Source organism: Vombatus ursinus, unplaced genomic scaffold (genome assembly GCF_900497805.2).
Source record: "Vombatus ursinus unplaced genomic scaffold, bare-nosed wombat genome assembly UNPS02000749.1, whole genome shotgun sequence".
NCBI classification, from domain to species: domain Eukaryota; kingdom Metazoa; phylum Chordata; class Mammalia; order Diprotodontia; family Vombatidae; genus Vombatus; species Vombatus ursinus.
In genome coordinates, this window is record NW_020940527.1 from 826,419 (window position 1) to 840,025 (window position 13,607).

The 13,607-nt window shown below is 48.7% G+C and overlaps 1 protein-coding gene across 3 annotated transcripts; it reads left to right on the forward strand.

Moving 5' to 3' along the window:
* The first annotated feature begins 1,132 nt into the window (after positions 1 to 1,132).
* On the forward strand, positions 1,133 to 11,430 carry NEIL1 (nei like DNA glycosylase 1). 3 transcript variants are annotated; one of them, XM_027861267.1, is made up of 11 exons: positions 1,134 to 1,222; positions 2,507 to 2,600; positions 2,766 to 2,941; positions 5,057 to 5,176; positions 5,405 to 5,468; positions 6,488 to 6,587; positions 7,140 to 7,264; positions 9,326 to 9,353; positions 9,736 to 9,797; positions 10,183 to 10,402; positions 10,858 to 11,430. In XM_027861267.1, exons 2-11 carry the CDS (start codon positions 2,508 to 2,510, stop codon positions 10,914 to 10,916), a joined length of 1,047 nt encoding a protein of 348 aa, XP_027717068.1. In that variant the 5' UTR covers positions 1,134 to 1,222; position 2,507; the 3' UTR covers positions 10,917 to 11,430. The 3 variants fall into 3 exon arrangements, with proteins under 3 accessions (XP_027717053.1, XP_027717059.1, XP_027717068.1); XM_027861252.1 differs by having other exon boundaries at positions 1,133 to 1,222; positions 2,507 to 2,941; XM_027861258.1 differs by having other exon boundaries at positions 1,133 to 1,222; positions 2,507 to 2,941; positions 10,861 to 11,430.
* The last annotated feature ends 2,177 nt before the right edge of the window (positions 11,431 to 13,607 follow it).

Sequence of the window (13,607 nt, forward strand, 5' to 3'; positions counted from 1 at the left end):
GGCTGGAACTCTATCCGCTGCACCACCTAGCTCCAATCAACATTTATTTAGTGCTTACTATGTGTCAGGACAAAGAATGAATCAACTCCCGCTCTTGAGAAGCTTATGTTCTAATGACCAAACCCCATAATACCAGAATCCATGAAATTTGGGCCTGGGAGCAGGTGTCATGAGGTACAGATTTGGAAGTGACCAGGAAGTAGTCTTTTGGAGAAGGCAGTTGAGCCTGGTGTTTGAGCTGTCCAGGGCAGGCAAAGAACCAGAGTGTGGATCATCTGATGTTGGAAGACTGTGGTGTGCTGATGGAGAGATACTGGACCTCCAGCCTCTGTTCAGGAGCCAGGAACCCAGAAGATCAAATTCCACAAGGAAGGGCTTCAGGTTTCCATGCCAGTGGTGGCTTTGGCCGATGGATGTGTGGGCTGTGTGTGTTTGAGAGGAGTAATGGATACGGAGCATTATATACCTAATGTTAGACTTCTTCGATGTGTTGATTGGTTTTGCTGGACTGTCTCCACACACCCCCTGCTTTTTTAATTCTTTGATAGAAGGAATGCTTCTCTGAGAGGGCAAAGGAAGGGGGATACATTGGGAAAAGTGGATGATGTAAAAACAAGTTATCAGGTGCAGCCCTTAATCACTGGGAGCTCTGACTACATTCACCTGTTTGTCTCCTTATCCTCATCCTGGCTGGGAGTAGGAGACCTCAGTCCCAATCCTCATTGTGTAACTCAAAACCGTGCCACCCCCCAGGAGTGTCACAGCTCCCTTCTGTGTCCCAGGATACACTTGGTAGATCTGTTAAGACACCCGGGACTTTACTCCCTTCTGTTCCCCAACCGCCAGCACTATGTTCCATCATCACTCCGCCATGGATACCACCATTCTAGCCATCCCTGGCCTTGATTTCCCGATCCAGACTCAGCCATTCGTTTTCCCGCTCTCAGTCTTTTGATCTCTTGCTCCCATCTCTCTCTCTTAGTCTCTCTCCGTCTCTCTTCTCCCTCTTCCCACATCCTACCACCCTCTAGGTTGCTTTCCCTCTGCCTCCCTCCTTTGCTGCTTCCAAGCCCTAGCCCCAGAGCGGACCATGACCCCAATAAAACTACAATTCCCATGAGGCTATGGGGCATAGCGATTACATCTCCCAGCGTGCCTTTGGGCCAAGCACCAGCCTTCGCTTTAACCCTCTGGAGTCTGTACGGAGCACAGCTGAGAGCAGGTACCGAGTAGGCTTCGCTCCTCCTGGACTTGGCGGCCCCAGGCTCAGCATGGAGAGGGAGGGGTGGGCAGGCGCTTACCTCTGGGGGGAGCTGGAGGGAGAGGGTGGGGAAGGGTCCCCAGCTCCCTGCCCCTGTCAGGCACTACTCCTCCCACCCGGGGCTGCGGCTGGCTTCAGGGGTGGGAGGCTGGCCCTTTAGGATACAGACAGGTAAACTGAGGTCCAGAGAAGGTAGCTTGGGTATGCGGCATTCGCACCCCTAGGCTTTTTCTTAATGAGCTCCCTGGATGGCGTCGGAGACCCTGAAAGGTTTCCCCTCCGGTCTTAGAGCACCTGGGGTCCTGGATCTCTCCTTTGCCCAGATCACCCCCAGCCCGAATTTAAGCTCCCTTCAGGGCAGGGATAGGAGAGCTAGAACTGGAAAGGAACCTTACTGCGTGTCCAGACCTGCCCCCTTATTGAACTAGGGACGAGTCTGAGCTGATGGGAGTTGTGCGGCAGCTTGCGCTTAGGAAGTGGCCGAGCCCAGGCGTGGGATGCCAAATCAGCCTACTTTGCCGTTTGAGTGGACCTTGACCTTGGACTAAAGGTCCTTGTCTAAAATGGTGTCTGCATATAGTAGGTGCTTAATGAATGTTTGCTGGCTGGGGAAGGAACTTCTGTGCTCTTCCAGGGCAGGGATGGGGCAGGGTTTTTGCCTCACATACAGTAAATGCTCAATAAATGCTTGTTGACTAGCTGACGTTCTGGTCCAGCTTCCTCCTTTTACAGACAGTTTAAAATACCCAGTTCTTGACTCCTTGACGTGTATCCTCCCCCACCCCCATCTGATAGCCACAAAGTTCGGAAGTTGTTTTGAGTATATATTTGAATTCTGAAATATTTACCAAACCTGCCTACTGTGTAATAATATAATGAAAATTATAATGGAAGCCTCTTCCAGCCTAGACTAGTATTCTCATGAATATGAGATAGCTTTGGAAAACTAAATACACAATAGAAATGAATGAATGTCAGAGTTGGAAGGATCCTTAGAGATCTTATAGTTACGTCCTCATAATTTTACACATAAGTAAATTGAGGCCAGAGGGGGCTGTGACCTGTCCAAGGGCACACAGTGAGTCAGTGGCAGAGCCAGGTCTAACCCAGGTCTCCTGGCTCCCAGAGCGTGTTGAGATGGTAGGGGAATCATTACCTAGAACCTCATCCACATACTCACCAGAGTAAGGGGAAGTTGGGAAATAGGGGAAGACAACTCCGTGAAACCCTTTGCTCTGCTTCTAGGATGCCCGAGGGCCCAGAGCTCCACTTGGCCAGCTGCTATGTGAACACCATGTGTAAGGATCTGGTGTTTGCTGGGCGAGTAGAGAAGTCTGAGGTGAGCAAAAACCCCGAGGTACCCTTTGAGAGCAGCGCCTACCGTATCACGGCCACCTCTCGGGGCAAGGAGGTCCGGTTGACGCTGAGCCCACTGCCAGAGGCCCAGCCCCCGCAGGCGCCCATGGACCTCGTGTTCCGCTTTGGCATGTCTGGCTCCTTTCAGCTGGTCCCAGCGGACGCCCTGCCCAAGCATGCCCATCTGCGCTTCTACACGATCTCTCCTCTGCCCAACCGGGCCCTCTGTTTTGTGGACATCCGGCGCTTTGGCAACTGGGAGGTTGACGGCACATGGCAGCCTGGGCGAGGCCCCTGCGTTCTGATGGAGTCTGAGAAGTTCAGGTAGGGTCTCTGGGCGAGGTGCGGAGTGGAGCCCCAGGGAAAGCCCCAATCCCAGGTCTTTCCTTGGTCCCTGTCTCTCTCTGAAAAAGGCTGATCCCACCACCCCATTCTCCAGGGTCTTTGCTCTCCTGGGTGCTGCAACCAGAGTATAATGGCCCAGTAGCAGCTGTCCAGGCTCACATAAAAGGCCAGTTGGGGAAGCTATCCCTGATGCTCATAAACACAGAATTGTAGAATTTTTGAATGGAGAAGGGCCTTGGTGGCCATCACATCTTACCTATACCCAAGCAAGAATCTCATCTGTATCACAGTGCTTGGCACATAGTAGGGGCTTTAAACATGCTTGTTGAATGATTGATACCTGGTATATGGTTCTCCAGCTTGCCCTCGGAGACCTATAATAAGAGGGGAACCCACCACTTCTTGAGCCCATTTTGCCTTTGGAAAACCTCTCACAGTTAGGCTGTTACCTCAAGACTCCAAAGTTCCAATCACTGTTCCTCTGAGGCCAAGCAGAGCAGGCCTGGGACAGATACCTGGAAGCAGCTGCCGTGTCTTTCCTGAGCCTTCTCCTCTCCGGGCTACACATCCTCATTTCCTCCAACCCGTTTTCCTATCGCATAAACTCGAGGTTCCTCCCTGTCTCAGTTGCTTTTTTGTGAATATTCTCTGTCCCACTGCTTGCATGCACATCGCAATGCCAGCATCACACAGTCTTCCAGCCCTCTTCCCAGGAACATGGGCAAAGAAAAGAAAGTAGCACTATCTGCTTCTGCTTCTGTTTTCTGCCAAGGAGAATGACCTTAAGATACAAATGTAAAGAACCAAAATAGCAAAGAAGGAATGGAAACTCAAAATAAGTGAGATCGTAAGATACCACATTGTTTGTTATCGTTAAGTCCTGTCTGAGCCTTCGTGACCCCATTTGAGGTTTTCTTGGCAGAGATACTGGAGTGGTTGGCCATTTCCTTCTCCAGCTCTTTTTACAGATGAAGAAACTGAGGCAAACAGGGTGAAGTGACTTGCCCAAGGTCATGTATATAGCCTATAAGTGTCTGAGGCCAGATTTGAACTCACAAAGTTGAGTCTTTCTGACTCCAGGCCTGGCACTCTATCCACTGTACTACCTAGCTGCCCAAAGACTCCACATAGCTTCTATCAATGAATTCAGGCCCTTCCCCCCAACTCTATGATTCTCTGATGCCACTTGTCTGTGGAAACACTATTTTTTCCAACCATAGGTAGTTTTAGAGACAAGTCTAAGCTTAAATTTATGCATAATTGGTCTCTTTAGTCTGACTTCTGACACCTGCAAGACATTCCCACCCATTCTTCCCCCTCACTGTTGACCCCCATTCTCCCTCATTTTCCATGACCTTTGGCTATGATAGGGAACGTCTAACAGCATAAGAGACACAGTCCAATTTGTGTATGCTGTATAGGCCCCAGTGATTTCTGTCCTGGCACCAGTGCCCTGTGCCTGACTAATGTTCAGGAATGGAGATGGGAAGGAATGGATGAGTGACTGAGCATTTATCAAGTGCTTACTATGTATGAAACACCAGGCTTTGTGTTCAAGGACTACAGCATTTTAGCAAGGCCTTGCTTTCCTTGGGGTGAGCCCTCCTTCCCTCAGTCTCAGGCCCTTCGCATCACAGTAGCATGGTTCATGAGGAGTGGTGGCCAAGAGCTCCATCACCTGGGGAGCAGTGCTCTCTAGAGGGGAGCCTCCTTGCCCCAAGCCAGGCTGGTCCTGAAGCAACAAGATATACTGTCTGAGTGAAATTTTGGGGCCTCACTACAAGCTCTTCCTGGTTGGCAAGATGTGCTAGAGGTTCTCAAGGTGCTGGTATAGCCTTCTAGAACCCAGGGCCATCTCTACAACCCAATGGCCTCAGAAGAAAGGACATGCGTGGAGGGTTTTTTAAGCTCAGGACAAAAATACTCTAACCTCTTGGTCAGGGAATACACCCCTATCCTGACTCCTCCCCTGCCTTTATTTCCCCATGGCTGGTCACATGTTCAAATCTTGGGAGAAGTGAAACCAGGTGTTGAAAGGGGTCATTTGCATGGAGGGGATCACCTTGGTCCTCTTATATCTCCCCTGCTCTCCAGGGAGAATGTGCTCCAGAACTTGACTGACAAGACCTTTGACAAGCCCATTTGTGAAGCTCTCCTGGACCAGAAATTCTTCAACGGCATTGGCAACTACCTTCGGGCCGAGATTCTTTACCGGTAAGCGGTAGAGGAGGGATGGGACAAGAGTGGGCATCCAGGAATCACCTACCTTATAGGCAAAGGAGGAGGGAAGAGTTAATGTTGGAGAAACTGGGCTAGATTGGGTTCCCCTCTCCCCAAGTGTCTGGAGGTCCCTGGCTGCATTGGAGCTATGAGTCTTCAGCAAATGTCTGTCTCTACTGGCCCCTATCCTTGCCTGGCTTCATGTGGTTCCCCCTTCCCCAGGCTGAAGATCCCTCCCTTTGAGAAGGCCCGAACTGTCCTGGAGGCACTGAAGCATCGGAAGCCGGTAAGACTGAAGGGGGCAGGCCCAAGGCCAGGCCACAGGCACTGAGACTGGTGACATAGAGAAAAGAGCCCTTGACTGAGAAGTAGGAGACCTGATGGTCCATCCTAATTTTGTGACTGACGCACTGTGTGCTCTCAGGCAAGACATTTCCCCTTTTGGAGTCTGTTTTCTCCCCTTGTAAAATGAAAGGGCTGGACCAGAGTAAAGACCAGCATTTATACCACAATTGAAGTTTTGTCCCATAGCCGTTCATTATCTTATATGTTCAATTGATCCTCATTTAATTCAATGACAACCCTGTGAGTTAGGTGCTGTTATTATCCTCATTTTATAGATGAGGAAACTGAGGCAAACAGAACTTAAGTGACTTGCCCATGGGCATACTAGTCAGTTTCAGAAACCAGGATTACAACCCAGGTCTCCTGACCCCAAATCCATCGTTCATTTTTTGTACTATATCACCCCCCCCCGCCAAGTCAAATCAACAAGCATTTATTTTTTTGTTTTGGTGAGGCAGTTGGGGTTAAGTGACTTACCCAGGGTCACACAGGTAGTGAGTATCATGTGTCTAAGGCCAGGATTTGAACTCAGGTCCTTCTCATTCCAGGGCCAGTGCTCTATCCACTGCGCCACCTAGCTGCCCCTTCAAGAGGCGTTTATTAAGCACCTACTGTGAGCCTACACTGTGCTAAGTACTAAGTAACTAATTAGCACTAAGTACCTGCCCATAACTAGATCCCCAAGGTCCATCCCAGCTTTCTGTGAACAATCAGCAAAGTTTTGGGGAGGGAGTGGGGAGACAGAACCTGGCCAAAAGAATAAAGGGCAAATGGATGGCATTTCAGACAGCAGGACAAACTTGAGGCTGAGGAAATGAGGCTGTTTCCACAGGTTGCATGTATGATCCACCATGCACAGTAATTCTTGACCATGACTGAACCCTAGGTAAACTGCTAGGGGGATGGAGAGGGGCAGGAAGCCTAGGGTTACTAAATGTGTGTCCATTCTCCCCTGACCAGAACCCAGAACTGACTTTGAGCAAGAAGGTCAAAGCAAAACTAGAGAACCCAGACTTGCTGGAACTGTGCCACTTGGTACCCATGGAGGTGGTCCAACTAGGTGAGGCCTGGTGGCATGGACCCTGACGTGCCCTGGCACTCTTCTCCCTCTACCTAGCTGGCTATGGGCTCCTTGGGGTCTGGAACAAGGGGAAAGCAGCGGTGTTTTTCTTTATAGTACTTTCCCATCTTCTCTATAGCCCCGTGGGGTAGATAAGTTGGAGTCATAGCATTCAGAACTGGAACTAACCTTGTTGATCATCTAAGTCTAACTCCATTTTACAAAGGAGGAAACTGAGGCCCAGAGAAGGAAAGTGAGTAATCCAAGTTTGTTCAGACTGTAAGGAACCAAGGCAGGATTTGAACTCAGGTCTCAGCTTCAAATCCACTGTCCTTTCTGACATTATCCCTTCTTCACAGATGGGGAAACTGAGGCTCAGGGAAAGGAAGTGGTTTATCTGTGTTCTCACAGCAAGTTAGCTGCAGAGCTAGTATTAAAACCTACTCTTGTCACTCCATCCCTTAGACCCCCCTGGGACAGGGGTGGGGATGAGTGGACATGACTGGGAAAGCCTGATCTTGAACTTTCCCTCTTCCCACCCTTGTCATCAAGGGGGTAAGGGTTATGGGCCCGACAGGGAGGATGAATTTTCAGCTTTCCGGGGATGGCTGCGCTGCTACTCTGTATCCGGTATGAGCTGCCTCCAGGACAGGCATGGAAGGACCATTTGGTTCCAGGTAATAATAAATAACACATCTCTACAGTACTTCCTGCTTTCTCAGGTACTTTTCTGTTCATCCGTTATCTCCCCTGAGCCTTCACACTAACCCAGTGAGGTCGATAGGCAAGGTATTCTTCCCATTTGATAGATTGGGAAAGTGAGTCCCAAAGAGACTTGCCCAAGATAAAGTATTGAATGAGTGGCAGAATCAGGGAGGAGAAATTGGGAACCTCCTCTTCCTTTCGTAGCTATGCACATGCCAGCCAGGCAGTGATCAGATGAGCAGATGGGTAAAGGCAGAATCTTGATGAAGAAGGCAAGCTGTGTCAACAAAGACCATCTGGGAAGCATCTTTCATGGGGCAGCTGGCACTTGGTGGTTGGGCTTGCCAGTGATTTGGGAGATCTGTGCCCCAGCCTTAAAGGAACCCAGATTCCATTCAATACCATTTCCCATTCCCTTGCTTGAAGGGATCCCTGGATCCCGGGGCAGGTTCACTCTGCCGGCCAATCAAACCACCATTCTTACTCTCCATCTCCTCCATCTCTTTCTCCACCTCCTTCCTCATCTCCATCTCCATCTCCTTCTCCATCTTCATCTCCATCTTTATCTCCTTCTCTATCTCCATCTCCTCCATCTCTGTCTCCAACTCCCTCCCATCTCCATCCACTTCTCCATCTCCTTCTCCATCTCCATCATCTCTATCTCCATCTCCATCACATCTCCATCTCCTTTTCCATCTTCATCTCCATCTTTATCTCCTTCTCTATCCATTTCCTCCATCTCTTTCTCCACCTCCTTCTCATCTCCACCTCCTTCCCATCTCCTTCTCCATCTTTATCTCCATCTCCTCCATCTCTATCTCCAACTCCCTCCCATGTCTATCTACTTCTCCATCTCCTTCTTCATCATCTCTATCTCTCTTTCATCACATCTTCATCTACTTCTCCATCTCCATCTCCATGTAATGCACTCCTTCCTAATCTCCACCTTTTAGAATCCCTCATTTCCCTCAGGGTTCAGTGCAAATAGCACCTTCCATGAAACCTTTCCTTATCCCCTCAGTGGCTAGTGCCTTCCCTCCAAATTGCCTTGCGTTTATCTTGTGTGTATACACACACACACATGCACACTGGATAAACTATAAGCTCTATGTGGGCAGGGACTGTTTGGTTTCTGTCTTTGTATATTAGTACCTAACATAGTCCTGGCATATAGTAGGGACTTAAATACTTTTTATTGATTGATTCAGGTCTCTAAGACTTGACTTCTGTCTTTCATGCTTCTGTTATCTGACTCATCCCCTGGTGGGGAACTTTGAGGAGCCCTAGAGCCTAACATCCCACCTTCAATGTCTGTACCTTTGGACAGGGCCGTCCCCCATGCCAGGAGCGACCTCCCTCTTCACCTTTGCCTCTTGGGACTCCTGTTACCTTTAGGCCCAGCTCAAGTGCCCGTTTATTTGAGAGGTCTTTCCTGAGTCTCTCCCATCCACCCAAATTATTTATATCTTGTATATATTTTATTAGCATTCCCTCCCATAATTATATTGCATATATTTTGTTTTTAGTTATCTTTGTACAGATTCTTTGCCCCCCCTGCCCCCAGGAGAATGTAAGCTTCTTGAAGACAGGGAGTGTTTTTTCTTCCTGTCCTGGTATTCCAGCCCCCTATCGCAATGCATGGCACATAATAAGTACTTAATAATTGTCTGAATTCAATCTGGTACCTGACAAAGTTCCTGAGGGTAGTGGTGGAAGGCTTGTCCAGATAGAGCTTGAGCTGGACCCTGAAGGATAGGTGGAATTTGGATAGAGGGAGCAGAAGGAATTCCAGGCTGAGATAACAGTGTAAGTGAAGGCTTAGAAACAGTTGTGGGTGTTGGGGGGAACGATGGGATTGTCTTCATGAGAAGATGCATGCTCTTGCTCTCTGGCCCCACTTAGGTAATGGGAAGGTCCAGATTGGGGCAGAAGCTTTCCAGTCCTCCCAAAGACATCCCTCTAGCAAGGAAGGAGGTGACCAAGCTTCAGAGAGTGGGAAGATTTCTATCTAATTGTGCCTTGTTTCATTTCAGGGAGATCCTGGCCCTCTGGCCCCCAAAGGTAGGTCAAACCTCCTTGTGCAGTAAGAAATGACGGTTATCCAAGCGGGATGGGATATTTGCTGTCGTCAGAGACAGGAAATTCAAGCATTCTGTAATAGAGTTCCTATGTGCAGGACACAGGCAGGACCCTAATTTTACCCCTTCTTCCTTCCTCCAGCCTCCCACCCCTGCCACTAAGCATTCTCCACCTCACTCAGAGACCCTTGCAGTAGGAGCTGAGGTCTTCAGAGACCCCAAGTTCTGATTGCTCTGCTGATGCCCCAGGATTTCACAGCAGCCATTTGGGTGGGACATTTTAGGCAGGGCTCAGGACTTTGTGGATGTGGTCAGCCCTCACCCCTACTCCTGAAGGGCTTCATGTCACCCTTGGTTTCCCACAGGAGGGAAATCCTATAAGAAGCATGTGAAGAAAAAATCCATCCCTGATATCACAGATTTAGAGGTATGGACACCATCCCCCAACAATACCCCACCACAAGGGGAATCCCCCTTCTGTCCTTGACTCTGGTGTGGCAAAAGGGGAGTTTCCCTTCAGAAAAATGGAGTATTGCTTATCTGACAGCCTCAGACATTTTCTAGGAACAAGCCTGGCTCCCTTGAGGGGAGGGTAACTACATTTCCCTTCTTTCAAGCAGTGTTTGGACCTCCCAACCCCTGCTGTTGCCTCCCAAATCCCCTCAGCTCAATGGCTGTTTTAAGACCACCAAAGCTATGCTCTAGAGGCATTAAGCAGGGGACCCTCCCCCCTTTTCTGCTTTGCCATGTCCCTTCTCTTCTCCTTGAGCCCTTTCAGGACCCAGATAAGGGCCTGCTTTTCTTCTATCTAGGACCCTATGTCTATGCCAAAGAAGAATGGCCCCATGAGAGCAAGGAAACCAGGCAAGAAGTCACAGAAGGGGTCTCCTGACCCAGAAGCCAAGGGAAATGTGAAATCAACCAGAGGCCCCAAAACCCAGCGCCGATTGAAGAGTTCTGCTCCAACATCCCCACAGAACGATCTGGGAGTTCCGGATGGAAAACAGCAGCTGGTGACCCAAGTACAAACAGGTAGGAATGCTACACGGGATCCCAGCTTCCCTTTTTGGGTAATAGCGTGAATTTGTTTGGGGTGGGGGAGAGGGCTATGAGTGCAGAGATCTCTAGTGCTTGGATAGATGGCTCAGGGAAGAGTTATTGGGACTGGAGCTGGGCAAGAAGTGCATCCAGACCTTGGGGTCCCTTTCTGAGAGAGCATGAAATAGCCTGGAGTAGTTGGGGGGGGATTCCTGGAGGAAATGGGATTTGATTGGGCCTTGAAGGACAAGAAGAATTGGGGACAGGCAAAGAGAAGATGGAGAGGGAGTCCTGGGTGGGGGAGAGGTCTTGAGCAACAGTATAATCGAGAAGAAACCTGGGAGAGGCAGGGAACACCAGTGAAAGGATCCATGGGTCTCCATCATCCTTCTGGGTCAGGAGCCCCACTCAGTTCTGCTGATCATACAGTTCTGTTTCCTTTCTTCCAGCAGGCAGAGCCAGGAAAAGGAAAGTGAATTCCAAGGCCAGGCTCCCTCCACCTTCCTGAGGTCTTCTTTCCCCACCAAGGTGGGAAAGGCCCCCCAAGTTCTCCTGTTCTTAGTCCCACCCAATGCTAGGGATGGGAATGTGGCCACAGCAGGATCAGGGCAGCCAGGAGACCCTGGCACAAGCTGTATGCTTCAAATTTTAGAGGATCCAATGCTTTTCATGTGATGCACAGTCCTGCCCAAAAGGCTCAATTATTGATCTCTGAAAACGATTTCCATAGCTGAGAGCAGTGGGTTGGTGTCAGGTGAGAGAGGGAAAGCTCAGCACCTAGAGCCCTGGAGCCCCAAATCCCCTCCTTCATAACAGTCCCTCTGCCCCACCCCATCCTGAGGTGGGAAGGAAGTCCAGATGCCTTTCACTCCTCTCCTGTTTCTCCCACCCCAATCACGTATTCCAGGCCCTTGTCCTCTGCCCCTCACACCTCTGCTCCTTCCCCAGCAGAGCTGGGAATCCAGAATCGTTTTGATGCTGTATTTTTTATACCGACAATAAAATCTGACTAGAAACCCTAAGTCCTTTGTTACCACCCTGTGACTCGCATCTCCTTGGCAAGCTGGCAAAAAATCTCACAGTTTAGGGAAATGGGACCAGAAAGAAGAAAAGGACAGGGGAGTCTTCCCTTCAGAACTTCTTAACTCTGTAGACTCTCAGAGCTAGAAGGAACCCTTGGATTCACCTAAGTGACACAGGAGACAGAGCTGGACTTCAGGTCAGGAAGACCCGAGTGCAAATCCTGCATCAGATGTGCCATGTGGCTCCGGGCAAGTCATAACCCTCCCTTGGCCAGCCTCAGTTTCACACAAGCCCTTCGCACTGACAAATGGTTCAACTTCAGAAACTGATGCCATCTTATCCATGGAAATGACAGCAAAGAAGCAGCATTAACATCTTCTTTCCTGCACCCCAAAGAGCAGGAGACCCCTCCATCTGACCTGCAGCTCAAACCTTCCATGGGTGTTGTCTCCTCCATTAGAATACGAGCTCCTTGAGAGCAGGGACTTCCTGCCTCCATTCACCCATCTGTAAAATGGGCCTAATCCACAGTCATTGTGAGGATCGTGGGATTGCAGATTTGGAGCTGGAAAGGGCTTCAGAGGTCACTGAGTTCTGCCCCCTCATTTAACAGGGTAGGAAACTGAGGCCCAGGGAAGTTAAATGACTTTTTTTCCCCTTGAACTTTAATATTTTATTTTTTCCCAATTATATGTAAAAAAGTTTAGCCTTTTTTTTTTTTTATAATTTTGAGTTCCAAATTCTCTCCCTTCCACCTCTCCCCCCTCCTTGAGAAGGCGAGCAATTTGATAAAGGTTATACATGTGCAGTCATGCAAAACATATTTCCATATGTCATGTTGTAAAAGAACACACACACACACATACACGCACACACACAAAACAAGAAAAAGAAAGTAAGATAACAGCATGCTTCAGTCTGTCTTCCAGTCCCATCAGTTCTTTCTCAGAATGCAGACAGCAGTCTTCATCACGATTTCTTTGGAACGGTCTTAGATCATTGTACTGATCAGAATGGCCAAGTCACTCCCAGTTGACCATTGTACAACATTGCTGTTGCTGTGTTCATTGCTCTGGTTCTGCTCACTGCACTTTGCATCAGTTCATGTAAGTCTTCCAGGTTTTTCTGAAACTGTCCTCGTCACTTCCTACTACACAATAGTATTCCATCACAACTGTTCAGCCATTCCCCAGTTGATGGGCATCCCTTCAATTTCCAATTCTTTGTCACCACAAAAAGCTGTTATAAATATCTTTGTACATATAGGTCCTTTTCCTTTTTCTTTGATCTCTTTGAGGTATAGACCTAGTAGTGGTATTGCTGGGTCAAAGGGTATGCATGGGCATAGTTCCAAATTATCTCCAGAATGGTTGCATCAGTTCACAACTCCACCAACAGTGACTTAGTGTCCAAATTTTCCCACATTCCCCCCAACATTTGTCATTTTCCTTTTCTGTTATATTAGCCAATCTGATAGGTGTGAGGTAGTACCCCAGAGTTATTTTAATTTATATTTCTCTAATCAGTAGTGATTTAGAGCATTTTTTCACATGACTATAGATAGCTTTGGTTACATTACTTTTTCCAAGGTCATACAAGTGGTTAAGAGACAGTACAAGGATTTGAACTCAGGTCTTCTGATTCCAAAGTCAATGCTCTCTCTGTTGTACCCTGATCAACCAAGGTCATATCAATAAAGTGCAATGAGGTGGTGCCATAGTTCCCAGAGTGCTGGCCTGGAGTCAGGAAGACGAGATTTCAAATCCAGCCTCTGACACTAGCTGTGTGACCCTGGGCAGGTCACTTAACCCATTTGCCTGCTTCCTCAACTGTAAAATGAAGATAACAATAACAGCACCTGCTTTCGAGGGTTGTTGTGAGGATCAAATGAGATCATCTTTGTAAAGCGCTTAGCAAACCATGAAGTGCTGCTCTGTTAGGTGGCAGTAGTGGTACAATCTCCCACCCAATACAGGCACCCTCTCCTTCCTCTACCTGATGAATTCACCTCTTTTTGCAAGCCTCACAGGAATGGGCCTCCATCCCTTCCCAGGAAAGCCCCCTGCACTGTCAGATGGTTCCTCTCTCCCTCTCACTTCTCCTCTCCAGGGACAGGCTGGAAGCAGGGGAACCAGTGAGGCATAAAGAAGAAACACAATCTTCCAAGACTGGCAAT